The sequence below is a fragment of the Diplotaxodon limnothrissa genome, linkage group LG23, assembly GCF_057381915.1.
Source record: "Diplotaxodon limnothrissa isolate DT_005_m linkage group LG23, D_limnothrissa_male_GT1.1, whole genome shotgun sequence".
Classification (NCBI taxonomy): domain Eukaryota; kingdom Metazoa; phylum Chordata; class Actinopteri; order Cichliformes; family Cichlidae; genus Diplotaxodon; species Diplotaxodon limnothrissa.
This window is the reverse complement of record NC_140617.1, coordinates 33,505,305-33,529,475: the sequence shown is the minus strand read 5'-3', so window position 1 is coordinate 33,529,475 and position 24,171 is coordinate 33,505,305. Positions and strand designations below refer to the sequence as shown.

Here is a 24,171-nt window from a genome sequence, read left to right as displayed (position 1 = left end):
GTAGCAAATACAGGATATCCTTAACAAGCACCGGACCCGCGCCTTACTTCCTCGATACAATATAATTGTGCAGTGAGGCGATTACTGTGCCACTGTGATTGTGTGAGCTAACCTGCTCCCTCTGAGCCTTGATGGTTTGCTCCTTTTCCTGCAGCCTCTTCCTCATCTCCTGCTGCTGCCTCTGGCTTTGCTCCTGGTACTCTGATAAAGACGACTGCATTTTGCTCAGCTCATTCAGCAGCTGGAAGACAACGGGAAGAGGATGAATTTTCCGGCTGGTTCATTTCAAAAGAAGCTTGTTTAATACTGCATATGCTTTAATCAGGATGAACATTAAAGCATACCTGATTCTTTTCAGACTCGTGTTGAACCTTCATTTCTTGCAGTCTGGATTCCCACTTCTTATCCTATAAGAGTCATTTTTAGCAATTTAAGTGGCATTAAAAATAAAATCGCTTTGGGGTTTGCAACAATCTCAGGACTGACCTGTTTCTTCAGCTGGTGTTCCAGCTTTTGGATGGCTTGGATCTCTTTGTACATGTCCACATCTCTCTCTGGCTGTGAGTGCACAGGGCTGGCTGACCTTTCATGCTTGGCTGTCTGATTCTGATTTACTTCCTATGAATGGAAACAGATAAGAAAGATTATAGGAATGATTAAGACACCCTGAAGATCAAATCAGTGGTATACAAAAAAATACTGATTTCATACATTGAGAGCCTGAATATTTCGGTTGTAAAGAAATTCCATCTCTCTGCGCATGCCGTCCCTGCTGTCTTCTATCTTTCTGTCCATGCGCGCCATCTCCTCGGCCTTAAAACGGTCCAATTCTCTCAACAGGTCTTTGTGCATCGATTGTTGTTCTTTTTCCTAGAATCACAACCGTTAACATGAGCTTCATTAGTGACCACGAAGCTCTCAAAAAAAAGCTTTCGCACTGTGATCCATATCTTACAATAAAATAGCAGCATTTTGTGATGACAGTGTTACAAAGTGAGATTAGTGGATAAGCTAGGAATATAGACAGTATGGAAAATTGCCGTTTTAAAAAAAAGAGCTATTTCTAAAGTGATTCTGACTTGAATTTATTTTCTGGCAATGCAGTAATACAGTGTAACAGGGGTATTGGGATCAGTAGTGTCATCATTTCAGTTGTTGTTGTTGATTAGGAAGAAAAAGGATGTCATGTGCTTTTCTGGACCACAGGAGGGCCACAGTGCTACAAGCTAATCCAAAAGTCTATTATCTATTATTATAGGATATAGTGTACAATCTAAAGCACCTTGAGTCGACTGTTGTTGTGATTTGGCGCTATATAAATAAAATTGAATTGAAGTCAAGCTCCATCATGCTGTAAGATTGTGTCAGTGCCCCAGAAAAGTGTTACCTTCACTTTAGCCAAGGCACCATTGATGCTAAAAAGTACACTGAGATCTTAAAACATCATGTAAAGGCTTCAAGACACTTTTTTCCATGAGTATCTCACAAAGCTGAGAACCCTTTTGGCATAACAACATTGCACATCTTACACCTGTAAGAAGAACCTTTTTCTTCTTTTTATTAAGAGTTTTCCAAATAGTAAATATTGTATTATTTTATTGTAACCCAGGCCAAAGATAATTTACAAATCACAGCTTTCAGTTTTATTTGATTAATGTTTTCTGATTAAAGTTCAGATGTTGCTTTGTGATCCTACCTGAGCTATTTTGGCTTCTAACACCTGCTGTTGCTGAACAATCTGTTCCTTCAGACTGCTGATCTCCAGTTTGAGACTATTAATCTCAGATTTCTGCTCACTGTGGGAGTTCAGCTCTGAAAAGACAAGTGACAGTGACATCCAGTGGCTTGTAAAAGTATTCGGCCCCCTTGAACTTTCCCACATTTTGTCACATTACTTCCACAAACATGAATCAATGTTATTGGAATTCCACTTGAAAGACCAATACAAAGTGGTGTACACGTGAGAAGTGGAACAAAAATCATACATGATTCCAAAAATTTTTTACAAATAAATAACTGCAAAGTGGGGTGTGCGTAATTATTCAGCCCCCTTTGGTCTGAGTGCAGTCAGTTGCCCATAGACATTGCCTGATGAGTGCTAATGACTAAATAGAGTGCACCTGTGTGTAATCTAATGTCAGTACAAATACAGCTGCTCTGTGACGGCCTCAGAGGTTGTCTAAGAGAATATTGGGAGCAACAACACCTTGAAGTCCAAAGAACACACCAGACAGGTCAGGGATAAAGTTATTGAGAAATTTAAAGCAGGCTTAGGCTACAAAAAGATTTCCCAAGCCTTGAACATCCCACGGAGCACTGTTCAAGCGATCATTCAGAAATGGAAGGAGTATGGCACAACTGTAAACCTACCAAGAAAAGGCCGTCCACCTAAACTCACAGGCCGAACAAGGCTGATCAGAAATGCAGCCAAGAGGCCCATGGTGACTCTGGACGAGCTGCAGAGATCTACAGCTCAGGTGGGGGAATCTGTCCATAGGACAACTATTAGTCGTGCACTGCACAAAGTTGGCCTTTATGGAAGAGTGGCAAGAAGAAAGCCATTGTTAACAGAAAACCATTAAAAAGTCCTGTTTGCAGTTTGACACAAGCCATGTGGGGGACACAGCAAACATGTGGAAGAAGGTGCTCTGGTCAGATGAGACCAAAATGCAAAACGCTATGTGTGGCGGAAAACTAACACTGCACATCACTCTGAACACACCATCCCCACTGTCACATATGGTGGTGGCAGCATCATGCTCCGCTTCTCTTCAGCAGGGACAGGGAAGCTGGTCAGAGTTGATGGGAAGATGGATGGAGCCAAATACAGGGCAGTCTTGGAAGAAAACCTCTTGGAGTCTGCAAAAGACTTGAGACTGGGGCGGAGGTTCACCTTCCAGCAGGACAACGACCCTAAACATAAAGCCAGGCCAACAATGGAACGGTTCAAAACAAAATATATCCATGTGTTAGAATGGCCCAGTCAGGAGGACTCAGGGCTGTGTGTCGGACAGGGTCGTCTGCAGTACGGGGGCCCCACAGGGAACGGTTCTGGCTCCGTTCCTCTTCACCATCTACACTGCTGACTTCTCCCACAATTCCACCCAGTGCTTCCTGCAGAAGTTCTCTGATGACTCTGCAATAGTCGGCCTCATCACTGATGGGGACGACAAGGAGTACAGAGGTCTGACCCAAGACTTTGTGGACTGGTGCCAGCTGAACTACCTCCAGATCAACGCCAGTAAAACCAAGGAACTGGTGGTAGACTTCCGCAGGCACAAGCATTCTCCACTGCAACCACTGAACATCCAAGGTATGGACATTGAGGCTGTGGACAGCTACAGGTACCTTGGTGTTCATCTGAACAATAGACTGGACTGGACTCATAACTCAGACGCCCTCTACAGGAAAGGGCAGAGCAGGCTGTACCTGCTGCGGAGACTCAGGTCGTTTGGAGTGGAGGGCCCACTCCTGAAGACCTTCTATGACTCTGTTGTGGCTTCTGCTATCTTTTATGGCGTGGTCTGCTGGGGACAGGAAGAGACTGAACAGGGTGATCCGAAGGGCTAGCTCTGTTCTAGGATGCCCTCTGGACCCAGTGGAGGTGGTGAGTGACAGGAGAATGGCGGCTAAGCTGTCATCCCTGATGGACAACATCTCCCACCCCATGCAGCAGACTGTGACAGCACTGAGCAGCTCCTTCAGTGGGAGACTGCGGCACCCACGGTGTGGGACGGAGAGATTTCGCAGGTCTTTCCTCCCCACTGCTGTCAGACTCCATAATAAAGACTTTAACTGATCAAGCACACACATCCATACATATGCAATAATACTAAGTGCAATAATCCTTTCTGTCATCGTTGTATTTTTACTCAGTTGTATATAGTATTTGTATTTGTATTCTATTTATCTTATTGTATATTTATTTTATTTTATTCTACTGTATATAGTATTTTATTTTATTCTATTCTGTACAGTTGTGTACTGTATTTATTCTTATTGTATTCTAATTTTTGCCTCATAACTTTTGCACTGTCCACTCCTGCTGTGACAAAACAAATTTCCCACGTGTGGGACTAATAAAGGTTATCTTATCTTATCAAAGTCCAGATCTAAATCCAATCGAGAATCTGGCCAAGATCTGAAAACTGCTGTTTACAAATGCTGTCCATCTAATCTGACTGAGCTGGAGCTGTTTTGCAAAGAAGAATGGGCAAAGATTTCAGTCTCTAGATGTGCAAAGCTGGTAGAGACATACCCTAAAAGACTGGCAGCTGTCATTGCAGCAAAAGGTGGTTCTACAAAGTATTGACTCAGGGGGGTGAATAATTATGCACACCCCACTTTGCAGTTATTTATTTGTAAAAAATGTTTGGAATCATGTATGATGTGACAAAATGTGGAACAGTCCAAGGGGGCCGAATACTTTTGCAAGCCACTGTAACTGCATGTAAGCATGTTATCAACATGCTTCATATTTTTCCTCCATGTCGTTCTTCAGATCAATCCTAACTTCACTTACTGCTCTCGTACTCATCAGGGTGCCTCCGCTGCATGTGATTCTGCAGAAAGGAGGCATTGAGGAACGATTTCTCACAATGCAGGCACTAAAAGCAAGAAAGAACACAAAAATGCACTAATCAAATTGGCTGCAGAAATAAATCACTACGTAATAACTCAAAATTTATAATAAAAAATCTTTAATATCTCATCATAAACACACCAATGCTACTATTATTTTACCACACTGTGGTGGACAGTGCTCTCTTTTATGCTGCAGTGTATTAAGACTGCATAACACACGCTTACAGGCACCAACAGCTGGAGACCTGACAGCTTTGTAGTCAAGCTGCATATATAGTTGGTGTATTGTAACGTCAATTATCTGCGGACTAATCTGCTCAGTCAAAAAACAGACAGGTGGACTGTCCAATGGGACCCAAGCAGACACTAGCGGACTAAAAGTTTTTTTTGTCTGTCAGTGCAGCCTGACAGACAAAAACACCAAGTGGCTGATGTTGACTTACTTAGGACTCTGGAGGAGAGAGAGCACATTGAACAGACACCCTCTCCACAGCCTCCTTGCTGGCAGAGGAACAGCAATCACTTACACCTTCTCTTACTAAGGAAGAGCTTTATGAATCAGCTTTATTTTATCAAGTAATTGCACAATAAAATAAAGAAATGCTATTTTATAACTTTTTGTTTTTTTCTCCTTAAAGAAGTTACAATAGTAACAAAATAAGGTAGCAGTTAAAGAACTGTATCAGTAAGAATATTATCAGTACCCTTAAAATTTTTAAAAATATCCATCTTTATGTGAGGTGTTTCATTTTGCATAAATTGCAACTGAGGAATCTGTGATAACCGATCTTACAAACTGATACTAATTCCTAAGATTTCACAAATGTAGTGGAGCAAACCACCTGTCTGTGTGTTCATGAATGCAGCATGTGTTTGATTCAGACAGAGCCCAGCAACATAAACATGCTCCAAACAGAAGCATCCTGAGTTTAGGCTCATGTTTCCAAACAGACACATAGCATGAGTGATGATCATGTTTCCCTGCGGCAGACATCGCCACACACCAGCTCACACACACGCTACATTTAACACTGCCTCTGATTGTTCCTGGGACTAAATATTGCTACAGATATGTTGTCAAAACATATGTTAGCAAAAACTCAAATGCAGTCATGTGACTTGGAGGGGCTCATTCAAATTACTGGTTAGGAGTAACTCTGAAAAATTAGGAGTCAAATTAAATTAGTCTTCAAAGACAGCAGTGTGGGTTCATGTTGTAGAAATATGGCACCAAAGTAGCAAAGGTCCTCAAAGGACACATGCACATGGCCTCGCTATCAATAATTGAACCAGCTCTGTTAGCTGAGCTTCTAGCGCACACCTAGCAACCACATGCTCTCATGACACACTATATCTGTTGCCTTGGGAACAGCCTAGCCAGGTCAGAGCTAGTTGTTCACCTGAAGAGGACAGGAAGCTTTTTTTTATTTGTGTGATAAATAACCTACAGGGACAGCATTCACAGACATGCGATGAGATGGCAGATGGGTTTGCTTTCCTTTTAAGATAAAAAAAAAATACACTAATTGCCACTAATTGACACCATCTGCTCAGCAGCTTTAAATCTGATTTTTCCTGCATGAAAACAAAGATTATTAGAACTTGACTGTGGTTAGGACATAACAACTGCTTTCAGAGATGCGAATTTCCTTGGGCCATGCTAAAAGCTTTCCATTTCTCCCGTGAAACCCTGTTGTGAAATGCACAAAGCCAAAGATGTGAATAGGTTTCAGGAACAATGACAGACTTGGGCCTTCGGAGAGGAAAAAAGAGGGTGGGGGTGGATGTCTGCTGCCACACATATATTAAATTCAAACAGCTCCAATAGCCCTCAAAGAGAAAGCGTTTAGCCTGTCAACGGTACCTTGTGGCTGCTGATGATTCGTGGGGCGAGCAGCGACTGCTGGGTGCGAATAACCTTCTTTCGCTGCTTGAGCTCTGCAGTCAGCGCCTTCACCTTCTCCTCCTGCTTCTTCTGCTGAACCAGCAGCTGCTCACGCTCCCTGGCGGTGGCCGACAGCCTCTCCTCCGCCGCACGCAGATTGAGGGAGAGAAAGTCCTGGCAGTGGAGGAGCCACTCCACCGTGAGCTGAGCAAGGCGCAAGAGCTTCAGCAGAGCTGGGTCCACGGGGGTCTGGCACCGCTGGCATCGCTCCCCCTCCAAGCTGCAGAAGGTCACCATGCTGATGTGCTCCTGAAGGGCATCCACATCCAGCTGGCTCACTACTAAGTCTACATCCACTGCATTGATCCGCCGCCAGTCCACGCTTTCTCTGCGTGGGCGGAACTTGAAAGGGAGAAAGGCGGAGGTGGTGCTGGACGGAGTCATGCCTGGTGCAGATGATGCTGTGTGGCCGTTTACAATGTTCTGGCTGAGAGGAGAATTCAGAAGAGAGGGGATCCCAGCTGACGAGTGGGTCCCCTGGGTGTCACTGGTGTACGGGTAGTAGACTCCCTCGTGAAATGGCTGAAAAAAAGAGGAGAGAAAGGGATGGAGTCACATTAGCATCAAATACAATCACTAGGAGAGAGAAAGAAAGACATACATCAAGAAGCATCTGCTTCAGCGAGGTAACAGCAGAACACAGATTCCACCACTTCCTGCTCAGCCTCCTTCTACCTATGTTGCTGCTGCTGTCCTCACACAGCCAATCGCCCTTACCATCTTCGACTGGTTTTGCCTTTACTCGAAGAAACAGATCAAAGAGCCGTCACTCCTCTCCGGTTCCGCCCCCGTTGCTAAAGCAGCACAAAGCGACAAGCAAGATTAGGCGTCCGCCCCGTTACCTTGGAGACAGCGGCGAGCGTCCCTGGGGAGAAACGTTATCTAAACAGCGACCAACAAAACGTGTCCACACAGTTCACAGTGCGCTGTAACCTGCAGTACATATCAGCTTATTCTGTACAACAAAGTCTCCTCACTCACCTCCATCTAAACGGTGTGAAACAGAATAAAAGGCGAACTAACGTACCTGCGGAGGAGCACGAGGGAGGTTCAGGAAAACGTTTTCCATGCTAACAGCAAATACCGTTAATCTGTCGGCATCACGTCTCTAAACAGTCATTTCAAGTTCGGGCAGGCTTTTGTTTTATTCCCCTGCTTGATCTCAAGTCAAACAACAGCAGGCATGCTTGAGCTTGTCCTTCTTAATACTTCAAGTTACGGTTTAGAAAAAAAGAGAGACCAGAATAGCCGCTAGCTAAAAAAAAAAAAGAACAACTCTTTGAAATCTCTTCATTCCTGCCTGTCTGGGTAACGGACATTTTTCTTAAGTCAATATTAAACCTTATTACACGTCACTAACACCTGTGAATATTTAATCTTAAGTTTGACATTGGACTACCACATGAAAAATAACTTACCTGGAAGATTGTGATTTTAATTCGTGGCCTTTAAAAAAGTTTATTTTCGACGAGATCCCAGGCGATTTGAGGGTGACGTAGCTGCTGGTCTCCACATTCCTAAATGCCTGCTCCGAAAAGACAACGGTCAAGACAGACGTAATAAATACGACACTTCCTCGTTTGCCTTTAAAATAAAATGCCAATGCAGAAAAGTTTAAGCTAAATTTAAACCTTTTTATTTCATTTTACAGAAACGCAGTAGTACAATGTTCCCAAACATTAGCCATATGCTATATGTTTAACCTCAGCTTTTTTTTCTGACTGAGCCGTCATTTTCTTTTATTTTTATGAATTACATTTTTAATTTTTAGCGATATTCAATTCAGGTTCAGGTCTTATTTTACTGCGGAAACTCCAATTCACTGATCCGAGTAGAAACACATCTGTCACTCTGAAAAGTCTATTTCCAGCTTCGATACCAAAGCTTTCCAAGAATTACTACGAACCTGTACTTTGGCGAAGTAAACACATTATTTCCGGTGTTATCCGGCGTGAGTTTGACGCATCTCGCAGTAAGAAGTGGGGGAAGGGAGCAGCTGTTCAATTTGGGGCTGAATAGGGGTGTAGAATCTTCCCACTTCAGCGGAAGGAAATAACTTTAAGCACATTTAAAAACACAAAAAGAGAGCACATTAGAAGAAATTGTGAGACACCTGCATATCTACAGGGACGCAAAAGCACCATGTATAGATGCATGTGAAGATTTTGAAAACTTTCCGATCCTCTAACCTACAGCATGCCAGGCTTGCAGAAAGACTCCACCTTGTGGTTGTTTCCTTTTGCCTTTTTTGTTTGCGTCTTTATTACATTATTTCGTCCTTTCTTTTCAGTTCCATAGAAGACGAAGGAACAAAAATAAAAACACACGTTCAAGCGGATTTGAACTTCTCGTGATCGTTGTTTTTTAACTAGACTTCGTAGATGCGTTAATGTTGTTATTTCTCCATCACATGTGAGGTATTTACAGCTGACGGGTTATACAGCAACATATAACACGGCCCCTGGGTCTTTGACTCAAAGTCTTTTGGTTTTGTGAGTTAATGATTTGTCTTTGTTTTTAAGGGATTTATGTTCTAAACATTTATAGATTTGTGTTATTGGTTTGATAACCCCCCCCCCCCATACACCTTTCATTTGCATAGCATTTGTTATGTATAGTTTTGTTAGTTCCCAGTCATCATCTGTCTGGTCTTTCTGTGCCACGTCTCCTCAGTCAATCATGTCTTCATGTTTGTTGACCTTTTTGTCTGTGCCAAGTTTAAATGTCTCTGTGTTAGTCTAAATGTTATTTGGTTTTTGCATTATGTTCAGTTTGACCTTCTCTGACTCGTTATCCCTGATTTGTTTCTACTGTTTCCCACCTGTTTTATTTTACCCTCATTGTCTGCAGTGTATTTATTGTCTGAGTCATCCTCAAAAATGTGTTCCCTGCAGCTCTGTTCCTTCCTTGGTTAGTTAATTCCTGCCTCATTCTTTACTCGTGTTTTTGTGTTATAGGGTTATAGGTATATATAAGGTATAAGGAGACTCTTCGGCATTAAAGCTGCTTTTAAGCTAAGTTTAAGTCTTGTCTCACGACTCCTGTATTTGGGTCCACACTTTGCCTGCCACACAGCCATTATTGAAATAGACTCCTATCCAAACAACATGGTTTTTCAGGGAAGACCTTAGTGGTAAACATGTCTGTGTCGCAACTTTTATTTGAGACATGTTGCTTCCATCAAATTCAGTATGGCCTTCTTTCTCTTCTTTTTTAAATGCTACATTTTCTCAGTTTAAACACCTGTTTTCTGTGTTGTACTGTGTTTGCAAAATAACTGAATCCTGTTTTTATTTAGATTTTTACACAGCAGACCAGCTTTTTGGATTTGGGTTGTAATATTGTGATGTTTGGTAGAATCTGTACTTTTTATTGTTTCTACCTGCTGTATTATGGGGGAGAGCAGAGATGCTGAATAAAAAATTGATGCCGAATAAAAAATTCTCTAGCTATATGGAATTTTAAAGAGTATTATCGAAACTTATTCTTTAATAAACTGAACCTCTAACATCTTTCAGTCCATTTCGATTATAGGGTTCACACTATTTACCGCATCGTCTCGTCAGCAGAGGTCAGTAGAGAACTGATCTGTGCTTATGCAGGCGCTTTGACTCTATTGTGGAGCAGCTGTGGAGGTTCCTCCCTCCTTCCCTCTTTGTCAGAGTAAATGTTGCCCACTGCTGCTGTGATGGAGAGCAGCTAGAAGAGGCGACACAGTCTGAGCATTAATAAGGAAGAACAACTCAGCAGGTCGGACCCGCACACACGCACGTCCTTGCACATGCAGGTCGCACTGTTTGTGTTCAAGGGAAAAACGCCAGTCATTCTTTCTATGTTTCTTTTAGACATAAGATTAAAGAATGCTTCATATTCAGGTTGGTGCTGGCAGTGGCACAGTTTACTTAAAGAGTGAAACAAAGTATGAAGTTGTAATGAGTGTGCTGTCAAGAAGCAATCTTCACGGACACATCGCAGCATGTTGAACTCTCCATCTGAGTCCCACTGTTGGAATAGGCTGCCTGTGTGCTGTGTGCCATTTCCCCAGTCAGTCCCCGGACAGCTTCAGTCGAGTCCTGATAAATAGAGATTTTAATTCCTCCGGACAGGGCCTGTGACTGTCAGGATAGCCTGAGGCGAGCAGGAGAGAGTCTCCTTGCAGGCTTTGCCCGGGTAAAGACAGCAAGCTCTCACCAGTAGCATCACAATGAGGTGTCGGAGTTCAGCTGTAGGACAAGACGCTGATGCTTGCTCGTGGACCCAAATCCCTGCTAATCTCACTTTTCTGTTTCCCCCCTCACCATTTCAGATGCTCCTACACTCACTGTAGCCTCCAGGCCAGAGTTACAATGTTTACTTGAAAATAAAATCCACACTTTTTGATGAGAGTTTATCAGAGTGTGTGTGAGAGAGAGACACACATGCAGGGGCAGAGAAGTTGTGGTGTTGCATTAGTCATGCAGTAAAAAAGGAGCAGGGGTGTGTGGAGGAAGAGGAGCAGACCTCTTGAGATGAGTAAGCACAGCCCTACACTCAATTTACTGCTTGATTTATGAGTTCATTTCCTGCATGAAGTTCTGTGGGGGTGAGGTGGTATATCTTTCCTACTATAGGTAGCAATGGCTCCACTTCCAATTCCCCCATGAGACTCACGTTCACCACTGCAGGCCTTAGTGGGACTATAAATAATGGTTCCTGTAACAAGTGCACATTGAACACAGAAAGGAGAGGATGCCCAAACATCTTTATTCATGAAGGAGATTCTTATCTTCCGCTGCAGAGGACCAGATGGATTTAGACCACTCTGCATACCGAAACACTGCATGCACTTATGCTTACTTTATCTCTGCTCTCAGATAAGCATCTTGATATTCAGAATAATTGGACGATAAAAGGGCACCTTCTGTGTGTTTTTCTGTCTGTATCCAGGTGTGATTGTATGGAATTCATAAATCAGAAAGACAGAGAAACTGTCTAAATACTTAGACTTTTATTCTTGAACAGGAAAGTACTCAAAGGACGAGGTTAGCAAAGAAAAAGCTGAATAGTCAAGGAGAGGAAGAATGTAGACAGGAGTACTGGGAGGCTAACAATACGGCAAAGAGAGAGGTGGGAAAGACAAAAGAAAGGGAGTGAGCCATATGAAAGGCTGGACACTAAGGAAGGAGAAAAGGATCGACTGGCTGGGCAGAGACATTGAGCTGGAATGGATGTGCAACAGGTTAAGGTGATTAAGAATAGTGATGGAAATGCACTAACAAGTAAAGAGTGTGTTGAGAAGATGGAAGAAGTATTCTGAGGAGCTGATGAATGTAGAAAATGAGGAAGAGGAGAATGGATTGAGGACAGTTATTGAAGCCGGAAGTGCAAAGGATTAGTAAGAATGATGTGAGGGCAGCTATGATAAGGATGACATACTTGTAGAAGTATGGGAATGTCTAGAAGAGATGGTGGTGGACTTTCTTTTTTTTTTTAAACGTAATCTTTGCGAGTAAGAGGATGCCTGAAGAATCGGGAAGTGTACTGGCTCTGATTTCCAAGAACAAGAGTGATGTGCCAGTGAGCTCAACTACAGAGGGATCAAATTGATGAGCTATACCATGAAAAACCCAACATAACAAAATGAGTGAAAAGTGGAGAAAGACAACATCTATTAACATGTTTAGGCCTACTTTGAAAGAGAGAGCTTTGTGTTCTACCTGTTTGCAACAGTAAATAGGCAGTTCTTATATAGCGCTTTTCTTCTCTACCTTAGCAATTCAAAGTGCTTCATACAAAATGTCATTCAACCACTTTTTTCTCTGTTTAAGTGCTTTCTGTCTAACATTCATGCTCTAGTAAACCAGCAGCCTTCTGATTAGTGGATGACCTGCTCTACTTCCTGAGCTACAGTCCCCCACTGAGCAAATGAATGAAATTACCGTTTTTAAAAAAAACCAAAAAAAAACAAACATAAAAGCTCTCACAGTACAATAGCTTTAAGACATGTAAACAAACAAACAAAACAACAATGGACCATTTTTTTTTAATTTAATTTTGACTCAAATACTTACAGCAACAATGAATAGAAACTTGAATGTTAACATTCATATTTATCTAACTGTAGTTTTGGAGGACTGATGAGGTTATGGCAGGGCGAGGCATCTGTCAGCTGTCTGTTCATCCACAATTCACAAGAATCGCTCCTCATGTCACGTCTGCTGTGGAGTGGAGAGAGTGTGGACCCAAATGCAGAGAACGGAGATGGAGTGAGGAGATTAATAAAAGCCAGCCTTTATTTGAGGCTGTAGAAAACTAGAAACAAAAGCAGAAAGTGACAAAGACTAAATTAACAAAACCTAAACTGGGAAGCAAGAAACCGGGAACATGGGAGGCAACAAGGGAAGACAATCCAGCAACAGACAAAGGCTGTATCCCAATTCAGGGTCTGCAACCTTAAAGGCCGCATTTTAAGGCTGATTACATCACAGCGACGCGACGAAGGCTGTCCCAATTCGAAGGCTGCTTGAAATGGGGCCCTCAAATGAGTCCTTCATTTCCCTGAATTTTAAGGATGTGGCGGTGTAGACTTCGTGACCCAACATATCCCAGAATGCATAGCGCGGCGGTGGGTGTGGATAATTTTGCTGAAAAAAAACGACGGATGAGGGGCGCCCGAAGAGTAAACTTTAAGTAAGTACGAAGAGTAAACTTTAAGTAAGTACTGAATATTATGTCACTTATTTATGTGCAAATGTTTAATAACGAAGAACATTAAAACATTACTGTTAGTGTATGTGACATTAGTGACGTTTGTACTAACTTGGTTTTAAAGCCTTTACTTTAAAATATACACCGTTCAATAGCTGACCTTAATCTTACAGAGAATGATCAAAGCTCATGTAGAAACAAACAAAGAAATGAACAAACGATTTTCTCCTTCATTTCTGTTAAACAAAGCTGTATGAAACGTTTCCAGCTGTTAGTATCATGGTTGCTAGGAGCACAGGAAAGGCACAGTGACAGAAAATGAAAGACTAGGAACGATAAATACAACACAAGCAGAAAATAATAAAGAGAACCCAAACTATGAAAAACAACAAATCAAATAATATATCTTGAACCACAATTACAGATACTGGTTCACAGACAGACCCAGCTGTGACACCTCATCCTGGGGTATTGGTCAGATTTGAGTGAAATTTACACACAATGATCAGTGTTGGGAAGGTTACTTTTAAAATGTATTCCACTACAGATTACAGAACGCATGCCCCAAAATGTATTTTGTAACGTATTCCATTAAGTTACTCAATGAGAGTAACGTATTCTGAATACTTTGGATTACCTATTATATTATCATGCTTTTTACAACTACACGAATGTACTATTGCTGTGTGAATTATTACTTTTACTGAAGGTTACTCGCCATACCAATAGCAACTAGATTTTTAAATCTTAATATAAATGAGTAACAGTAGGGTGGGCATTAGGTAAGGCTGCACTTTTTACAGCAATCTCGTATAGAAAACTGATTCAGACGTATATAAAACAGGTCCGCGGCTCCGAACCGTAGTAAAGGGACCTCTGGCTAATATGTCGGGTTCGTGTCGGGCTCGTAGCCGAAAACTAGTGGAAAGTGGAAACCAAAAATAGAGAGGGCATACCTGAACATTTGAAACAGGAAAATACCGCCGTGTAATCCCTTCATTTCAGCAAAGTAACTATATTCTGAGTACCACCTTTTTAAATGGTAACTGTAACAGAATACAGTTACTCATATTTTGTATTTTAAATACGTAACGGCGGTACATGTATTCCATTACTCCCCAACACTGACAATGATCACCAAATGGATGTTCACCCAAATTACCAAGGTCAAGGCCTCATGTGGCTCTTGGGTCACAGGTTTCTGCACTAAACAAAGCAAAAGGTGTGTTAAAAGGGTTATCCATGAGATGCCAGGAAGTGTCATATCGTCTGTTTACATACGTGCTACATACACAAAGAACATGCCTAAAGTTTGAGTATTATGCTCATATTGTGACAGTCTTGGTTTTTTGACCCAGCATTTTTGTGTTTTTGGTATCATTCTTTCTGTTGACTCTGCCTCCTGTTTACTTAGTTCGTTTGGTATTTTGATAGACATGTGTTCTTGTGTTTTGAGTTTCCTTCCCCATGTCTCAGTCTCAGATTTAGTTTAGCTGCGTGTAGTTTCCAAGGCGTTTCCGCTCTGCCCTTATCACCTTGTGTGTATTTATACCCTCGTTTTGTTTCAGGTCTTTGTTGCATCATACTGTTGTTTCTGAGCTCCTGGAATTATCCCTAGAGTTTCCTATGTTTATTCATGGACTTTGCTATTTTGCTTTCGGGTTTCAGTTACACCTTCAATAAAAGGTCTATTCTTATTCAGTCCTTGTCTGCTTATGAGTCTCCATTTGAGGTCTTCACTGATCATTAAACCTGGCAATTATATTCAAAAATAAAAAGTACAGACAGGACAGCAGAGCCTGGGAGTCTAAAACAGATACTCACTCTGTATTAACGTGAGGTCACATTAACGTGCTTTAGCTAATACACAGTAGCTGAAGCTGTCCCAGCCGTCATAGGCTGTCATATCAGACAGATCACCGGCAGGCAGTTGCAGAGATTTTGAGCCGGAAAGGTGTCCAAATTATGAAACCAAATTTCAACCACGGATTCCAGCCTGGTGGCAGAAACAAAGAAAAATTTATAGGAAACCCATCTAACTGCTCATGGTATAATTTTAAAGACCTATTACACCAAACAAACACGACAGATTTTACATTAAGAAGCTAAAGCAAAAATATTATCTACTGTGACTGAGAAAACAAATAATACACAAGTTTATATTTTCATTGAATAAAGCAGAAATTAGGAGAAATAAAAACCTGACCTGAGTTGAGAAAAGTACTTGTCAAACATTAATAGTCACGTGCCTTTTAGTCAAACTGCAGCAGATGAGTCTACAGGAGGCAGGGACAGTATATGGTAAATGGACTGGTTTTTATATAGCCTTTTCTACTCCTCTGAGCACTCAAAGCGCAATACTATTTGCTTCATTCAGCCATTCATACAAGCACTTGTTTTCTATGCTTGCCCAATATCCAAGCATATTTGGCATGCAGACTGGAGCAACCAGGGCTCAAACCAACCTTCCAATTAGTAGCTTACCTATGTGACAAAGTGGAGGAGCAGTTGCAATGCTCTCCATTTGTCCCATATGTGTTTACCTTTTTTTTTTTTTTTTTGCACATTGTACACATTATTCTGTTTCTATTAGTGATGTGTCCTGTGTGTTAGATGCCTGCCTGGCATTTCCTCATTTTAAAGTCCTGATGATGTCACATATGACATCAGCAGGTCAAACCAAGTGGAGGGGTTTCTTTTTCCAGAGAGATGCTTCCTTTTGTTTGTGTTAAGGTTTAAAGGGATTTGTTTAATGTCCTTCCTTTCGTTAGTACTGCCATTTAGTTGTGTAAATGTGCATGTTAGAAGTGTGTAGAGGTTTTGTGTTTTTAGATAATCTGTGTAGAGTTTTAGATCCCTCAGTTGAGTGAGTGGTACTGGCTGGGCAATTGGAGGGAAATTGATGGCCCTATTTATAGTCAGTCTCTACCAGATGTGATGGGATGGTTCTGGGACCTTCCTTGATGGTTGAGGCTGACTACTTCACAACCTATGCTACCTCCTGAGCTACAGTCTAAGAAAACTGAATTTACCCCTGAAAAATAGGAATTTCTCTATAGCCCCAAAGCTAAAACTAATGTACAGTATTGCTTCTGTGAGCTCTGGATTATTGGCTTATTGTCTGGCCTTTTGATGTTACCCTGTGTCTCACTTCAAGATCTTTATTTGTTCAAGTAACTATCGTCCCCATAGGAAGTAAATTCCTAAATAAAGCACTTTTCAAGTGAAATACCACAAACTAAGATGTTTGGGGTTCTTTATTAATTCAGCAGACCATTTCTGGTTTGTAAAGATACAAACATGGGTCTCAGCAACAGCCAAGTGCAATAAGAATACTGGTTTTTAGTGGAGAATAGTCTCAGTAGTGCCACACTATGTATTGATTACATTTAAATGATCATAATGATGATAGGTTTGGTAACATAACTGACACACATGTGGTCTCTAGTGAAACATATGCATGTGACTGTATCCAGGAGGCAATACATACCAGAGGAGACCTCGTTTGAATGAAATCTGCAGAACAATCAATGGAAAAACACTGTTACGGTAGTTCTTTTTTGGCCTGCGCTATAGAGCAGCACGGTCCTGCCAATACTGAATGCAATGCCATTCATTTTCATGAAAAGGTGCAGAGGAGCTTTTTTCCTTTTCAGACAATGTAAAACAAGCAACTGGCTATGCATAGCCCAAGGGCTGGAACCATGGGCAGAGCTAGCTTGCAGTGGTTTTCAATTTTTAACTGTCAACATTTAAGTTTTGACCCTTTTTGTTTTGTTTCTTGGAGCCAGAAGTGAACATAATTGAACAACAGGTGGCTAAGTTACCAGCTAATGCTAGCTAGGTGGTTAGCAGCCACATACCGCCTAATTACTGCTAATAAAACACTCAGGTTTTCACTCACCAAGGGTGAAGCACAAACATCTTGAATGTTATTTTCCACCAGCAGGGCTGATAATTTGTCAGATAAATAGATTCTGCTTTCCCTTCCATATTTGTCCAACCCTAACCTCAACTCCACCCTTAACCAGACCTGTATTATGATGCATAGTTAGATTACAGATTTAAAACAAGTTTACAGTTTAAACTGCCTAATCGATTAAATGTGACTCTACAGGATAGATGCATTTTGCAGCTTAAACATTGTCTTGTGTTTTATACTCACAGCTGTGGGTGCATGAAAGTACCAGCCTGCTCCCTTATACAGTGCAAGCTAGACAAATGGATGTGTCAGCTAAGCTCAGGGAGAGAGATCTTGCCACTGCCCAGGCAACTTGAAGCTGAGTGGCAATCTAGCCTGCAACTGCCCACCAGTTTTCATCTCAGACACTTTGTTGTCTATTTTCAACGAGGCAGCCGCAGGGGTCACCAGTGGTGAATCAGCCTTGTAGGAAGGGGAGATGAAAGAGTGCCATGGGGAGGAGAGAGAGAGAAGCATCCCACCGTTTCCTTTTATTGTCCCCTATGAATGTTGCTGGGGTCATAAAAGACCCCAGCACTAAAGAATTATATATAGCAGACAAATGACGAGGTTTGCACTGCTTTTTTTTCTTATCCTCCCACTGAGCGAGGAGGCCTGGACTCTATAGGGCAAATCAGCCACAGCAGCAGGGAATCTTTAGAAGGGAGCACAGGTAATGGAGATCGAATATATATGGAGAGTGTAATGTATGATGAATGTGCTCATGATTGTGCAACAAAACTCAGAATTTATTGTAACACAGTATACACTGCTTGAGCCTGCAGCATTACCGAGCTGGGCACATTTCCTTTTCATCATTGCAAGAATACATATTTATAAATGTTTAGTTTTAAACTTTCCCCCCACATGGCTGCAATCTTGAAAGCTTATGGTGAGGTTGACTGAAATGACAGATTCCTTCAATGTGTCTCCTAATTAACTGCTCTGAACACACACCACTGCTTCTTCTTCCCCTTGCAAGTAGAAGGTTTGAGTGGCTCTGTGTTCCTGGGCTTCCGTTGTCACATACTCATCAGCCACAGTATTGAAGGACCAGCTTTAGCACCTACTCCCCACCAGATTGTTGTCTCCCTCATCGTGCTAATGTGCTTTATGAGTTTTGCTCGTTGTAACTGTTGGTTGCTTCTTCTGTCTTCCCTTAGTGAAACGCATTGCTTAAGAGATGGTTAAAGAAGAAAATGTGTTTTTTTTTGCTTAGTAATTTCTATAAACTGGCTTTTTTTTAAAGTGAATGTCTCTGCTAATTAATTCATGTTTCAGGAAACAAATGCTAGTTTCTTGACACCTAGCACCACAAGCTTAACCCTCTCAAGGCAGGCGTTGCAGATTTGCAACAAGTATAAGCTAACAACCTGATTACCCCACATACATATTTTATGAGTTTTTTTTACTCAGAAGTACCACTGCAGGTATTCTTTTGTGCATTAGCAACAAAACTTAATTTGAGCCTGAGAGGGTTAAAGCCAGGAAAGAACAAGTCTGGCTCTGTCCAAAAAGAAAACAAATTTAAACACAGGCACCTTTTAAAGTTTATATCAATTGAATTCTGTTCAGTGCTGTTTAGACAGGTGCGTTACACTCCCCGATTACTTTACGGTATTGGTCAAATGCTAATCCCAGGTTTGCTTCAATTCTCTGTGGCATAGATTCAGCAGCATGCTGGAAGCATACCTTTTGACATGATAGCATCATGCAGGTGCTTCAGATTTTGAGGCAATTTGAGTGCATGTTCAAGAAACCAGTCTGAGATAATCTGAGCTTTGTAATATTTTGTTAGGGAGCTGGACAATGGTACACTGTGGTCATAAAGAGATGGACATGATCAGAATGGAACTCAGGTAGCTGTTTTTACTCTGCTTGTTGGGTAATAAACCTTACACTTTTAGCATCAGTGGATTCAGAAAGAACCAGACCCATTCTGTAGTCTTGTCTTGTTATATCTAAAACAGTTTAAATCCATATTTCTCCCTATCTATTTAAAAGGTTGCCTTTTTTTTAATCACCGGATTAGGGGTGCAACTAAAAATCAGCTATAAAATAAACAGAAATATACTTTTTCTGTTTTTTTAATCAAATTTTAGCAGTTTAATCAAAAACTGAATTATCACATTAGCAAGACATTTAAATTGAGCTAGGCTACGTATTTGAGGCCTTATGTTTTTCATTTCCATTAGCCTATTGTGTTTAAATGCAGTATGTAAATGAACTAACTGGACCTGACTCAACTTTACCCTGACCAGAAGTATCCCTATAGCATGCCACCATCATGCTTCATCATTATTATTTCATTATTTCACAGGCAACAGGTGGTGGACGCTTTCCTCCAGAAGTCATTCAGAGGACTGAATCAACCTGGGTTTAGCCAGACCACAGAATCTTGTTTCTCACAATTTTATAGGTCATTTTTCAAAAACTCCAAGTGGACAATTATGTCTTTTGTGCCTCGTATATCTGTCTCTGTAGTCGCTCTGCTGTGGAGCTCAGGTAGAGCTACATCTTGTTATTTCAAACTTCTTCCATTTAAGAATTATGGAGGTAGCAGTAATCTTCAACTGAGCTAATATTTTTATTTATTTTTTGTGGCCTTCCCTTGATTTTTTGCTCTGATTTGTATTGCCACCTGTGAAACTTTAAACAGGTAGGACCGTCTGAAAAGATAGCCTTAATTTAGGTCAACTAGTGATTTATTCAAAGATCACATTTTTCTACATGTGATGTTTCAGTTTTTTGTTTTTAATACACTTTAATACACTTTATTATACAGAAATGTATATGAGGATAAGGATGCAATATACAAATGTGGAAAATGAGAGTTCTCTGCATACTTGCTGAATACACGCTTCAAAAAGAACAGCTGTGCAAGTCTTTTTGAGGACAACACACTTTTGATTGCTGATTTTCAAGGTGTGTTTTTCCACCTTGTCCTCAGGTTTGCCATTGTGAGTCATGAATGATGAGAAAAGCAGCAAAATGAAAGCTGCTATTAACAAGAAGGTAAATGGGAGACATTGTGTTTCTGTCTCAAAGTTGCTCAGGTGCAGCTTCAGACAGCTAAAATAACATCGTGTTATAACATTAGCAGTTAAAGAGTCATCGCTTCCTCAACATTGTCCTCTTGATATCTTCCCTGGGGAATCTAATTATATCTTCCTCTTAGTATTAAGTTACAGAGCGATTAGTAGACAGCTTGTGCTCATGCTGTTTTTAGATATATCTGTACGATGGCGAGGACTGCTTTAATTTGAGTTACACTGACTAGAATTTTAATCCTGCTCTTTCGAGCAGCCATGACTTCTGCTATACGAAAGAAATCTAGCACTCAAATTTAGTTAGGACCAAAAGTGGAAGACTTAGTCGTCCGTTGGGTAGCCCTATTAGAGACTAAATGTTACTTCTGACAGTTTGAACAAATGAAGGAGAGAGCAGGAAAGAGGAAAGCAGATAACTGTCGCTCCCTTTGAGCTATGGCAGCCATCCAGTATGGGCCTTCTTTGTATTCAGAGAGCACCTCGTTTTCGTGTCAGTGCGGGACAAGAGAAGCACTTAACGTGACATTTAGAGATGCTCAGAGATTCTCTCTGGAGACCAGAGGGAGGGAGAAAAGAACCAATGATGTTATCGCAGACATGTGTTTTAAATGCCAGGAGGGCTGCTTTGCCAAAGAGCTTTGGCCACAAAGATAAGAGAATAACCCGGCCTCTGGTCTTGCACCTCTTGCACCCATTCTAGGGCTCACGTTAAGCTTTGTCTGAAATGGTTTCATCTCTTTTTTATCAAATATGCTCTTGTAAAGCTTACAGAACAATCTCCTTAGATTGTACATTAGGGCTGTGGTTATCCTTAGAAGAAATCCTTGCATGCATGGTGCATTTTAAACAGTCGGCCACAGGATAGGACACACTTAGCTTTATGCGTGGGTGACTAGTGCTTTCTGGGATTCTGGATCTTAACCAGATGGCTGTAATACACATCTTAACTGTGGATCATAGCCATTTTTAAAGACTCATGAATAATGTTGAAAATCTCCCTTCCATTAATACTGCACTAAATATCTTATTGATGCGGGTTTATCCTGAAGGGACAACAAGACAGCATGAATATTTAACAGGTAAGGAAAGGTCAGTCTTTGGCATGGCATACTAAGATTGAACTAATCAATCATCGTTTGTGTGAAATCAAATTCATTTAAAGCACAACTGCTGCATTCTGTGGAGATTTGTAATTCCATGAAACAACCGTTTGAATGTTTTGAAATTCAAATGCGCAGCCCTCATCCATCTTACAAATATATCTTTCCTGGTGCAGTCTATGTAAGCATTTGTACTTGTGCACAAAACGCCTCGGTGTTTGATGCAAGGTCTGGCGACTGTGCCCTACCCTCCAATAAATCAGGCTCGGAGTTAGATGTATGAAGATAGAGCTGCATAGTGATGAAGCTGCTGCACAGGAGCAGCGTTTAGGAAACAAGGTTAGCCATTCATCATGGAAACATCACACACATACATCTTGAGAACTTTTCCACAGGCTCATTTTTCCCCATACGTGTCTGATATGGCAAATCGTTCTTGTTAGTTTTATGCTTCACCACAGCTTCACAATATTTAACAATTTTCTTAGAAATGGCGACTAATGTTACAATCAAGCAGTGTTATAACACCAGCTTTGTCTTGGAAATCTATTCTTCTTTTATTAATCTCATCACCTCCCGTCATATTGAACCAAGTGGTTCAATCTGCCAAATGCTCTCTTGCATGCAGTTTTTTTCTCCTCACTGTGCCACATGGTTCTATTCAGTGTGTGTTTACTCATGGAGAAATCATCCATTTGTACATTACTTGCCATCTCAGGGCTCCTTGAAAATTTAAGGCTTTGATGTTTGGTTGCCTAATGCAGTTACCTAAGCAGCTTGTCATAACCGGCCTCCCGGAGATTTTCCCTGCACGCCTCTCTCCTATTTTGTGTCTGGATTGTGACAATAAAGTATCCGTTTGAAGCCCCTTCTTGCTGCATCTTGGGGAAGGTGTTTTCTGTAGATAATGACTTATTCCAATTCACACCTCAACCAAAGACTGCAGCACACATCTTTTCCTTTTTTCTTTTTTATGTTCATTCTTGGTAAAGGATTGAGAACCTGCAAATGTTGTGACAAGAATTCAATGACACACTGGTAGGAGCACACAGAGTAGATTTGGCCAAACATTAATTATCCCTTCCTAATGGTTAATATAACAAAGAACAGGTACTGGCAAGGATGCAATATGGAAAAAGAAGCATAAACATGCCTGAAGATCTGGACAGTTTCCAGTGGATGTGTGCCTGGAATGTGTGATGAGTGAATTCATGCACCCTGCAGTCTTGAACAACGATCCTGTAAATTGGCTGTAAAGTAGTGAGCTGTTGACTGCCACAGTTTTCGGGCTCATGGCCCAGACAGTCACTGACTCAGCTCAAAGGCACAGTTAACTTGGCACAGACACACAAACCAGCTAGATAGACTGTTAACTTCCATAATCAGCCTGAACCTCATTAGAATTTTTATGCTAATATGATCTTTTGTTGGAATACAAATTCTCCCTTAGAAGGAATAAAATGCCTAATTAATCTCAACTAAAATAAAACTTATAAAGAAAACGGTGCCATGATTTTCTAATAATAAAGTAATAAATTATAAGGTAATTGATATTTTTGTACTAAAGTATGAATATTTTTATGAATATAAGTAACATGTTTTTTCCCCATTTACTATAAAATGTGAGAAAACAGTGTTTACTTTGGCAAGTTACAGAATTTCAAAGAAATCTAAACAAACTCATCTCTTTTTTTAAAAATCCCTCTTCTTCTTCTTTTTTTTTTTTTTGCTTAAGATCGGAAAAAATACCACTCGTGTGTGTGTGTGTGATGACCAGTTAGTTTGTAAGTGGGTTTTGCTGTTACCATCTTAGTTTTTTGAAAGGGAGTGCAGAGTTCGGGATCTGACTGAGGGACACTGAATGCTCGTACTATACACTATATTGCCAAAGGTATTCGCTCATCTGCCTTCCCACTTGAGTGAGATTCTAATCTTAATCCATAGGCCCACTTGCTGTATCTATAACAGCTTCAACTTTTCTGGGAAGGCTTTCCATGAGGTTTAGCAGTGTGTTTATAAGAATTTTTGACCACTCTTCCTGAAGCGCACTTCTGAAGTCAGACACTGAAGTTGGATGAGAAGGCCTGGCTCACAGATTCTGCTCTAATTCATCTCCAAGGCGTTCTGTCAGGTAGACATCACAGCTCTGTGTAGGCCAGTCAAGTTCTTCCACTCCAAATTCGTCATCCATGTCTTTACGGCTAGGGTGATCGTGGCTCAAGAGTTAGGCGTTCGCCTTGTAATCGGAAGGCTGCCGGTTCGAGCCCCGGCTCGGACAGTCTCGGTCGTTGTGTCCTTGGGCAAGACACTTCACCCGTTACCTACTGGTGGTGGTCAGAGGGCCCGGTGGCGCCAGTGTCCGGCAGCCTCGCCTCTGTCAGTGCGCCCCAGGGTGGCTGTGGCTACAATGTAGCTTGCCATCACCAGTGTGTGTGAATGGGTGGATGATTGTGTATAGTGTAAAGCGCTTTGGGGTCCTTAGTAAAGCGCTATATAAGTACAGGCCATTTACCATTTTTGGACCTTGCTTTGTACACTGGTGCGCAGTCATGTTGGATCAGGAAGGGGCCATCCCCAAACTGTTCCCACAAAGTTGAGAGCATAAAATTGTCCAAATTGTCTTTGTATGCTGAAGTATTATGAGTCCTTTTTACTGGAATTAAGGGGCTGAGCTCAACTTCTGAAAAACATTCCCACACCATAGTCCCCCCTTCAACAAACTTTACATTTGGCACAATGCAGGCATACAAATACCGTCCTCCTGGTGATTACCAAGCCCAGACTCATCCATTGGATTACCAGATGGACTGTGAGTCCAGTGGCAGTGTGCATTACACTACTGCA

General features: G+C 41.3%; 1 protein-coding gene across 1 annotated transcript in view; it reads right to left on the bottom strand.

Annotated features, from left to right (window-relative positions):
* dzip1 (DAZ interacting zinc finger protein 1) overlaps positions 1 to 23,518 on the bottom strand; it is a 30,686-nt gene extending 7,168 nt beyond the window's left edge. Inside the window, exons 1-9 of the mRNA XM_085348664.1 lie at positions 23,421 to 23,518; positions 7,948 to 7,975; positions 6,449 to 7,051; positions 4,523 to 4,607; positions 1,697 to 1,812; positions 712 to 870; positions 487 to 618; positions 345 to 407; positions 113 to 241 (exon numbers count right to left, since the gene is read on the bottom strand). Of these exons, the coding sequence (XP_085204790.1) occupies positions 113 to 241; positions 345 to 407; positions 487 to 618; positions 712 to 870; positions 1,697 to 1,812; positions 4,523 to 4,607; positions 6,449 to 7,051; positions 7,948 to 7,975; positions 23,421 to 23,518 (1,413 nt within the window). The remainder of the gene's footprint in view (positions 1 to 112; positions 242 to 344; positions 408 to 486; positions 619 to 711; positions 871 to 1,696; positions 1,813 to 4,522; positions 4,608 to 6,448; positions 7,052 to 7,947; positions 7,976 to 23,420) is intronic.
* Positions 23,519 to 24,171: the final 653 nt, after the last annotated feature.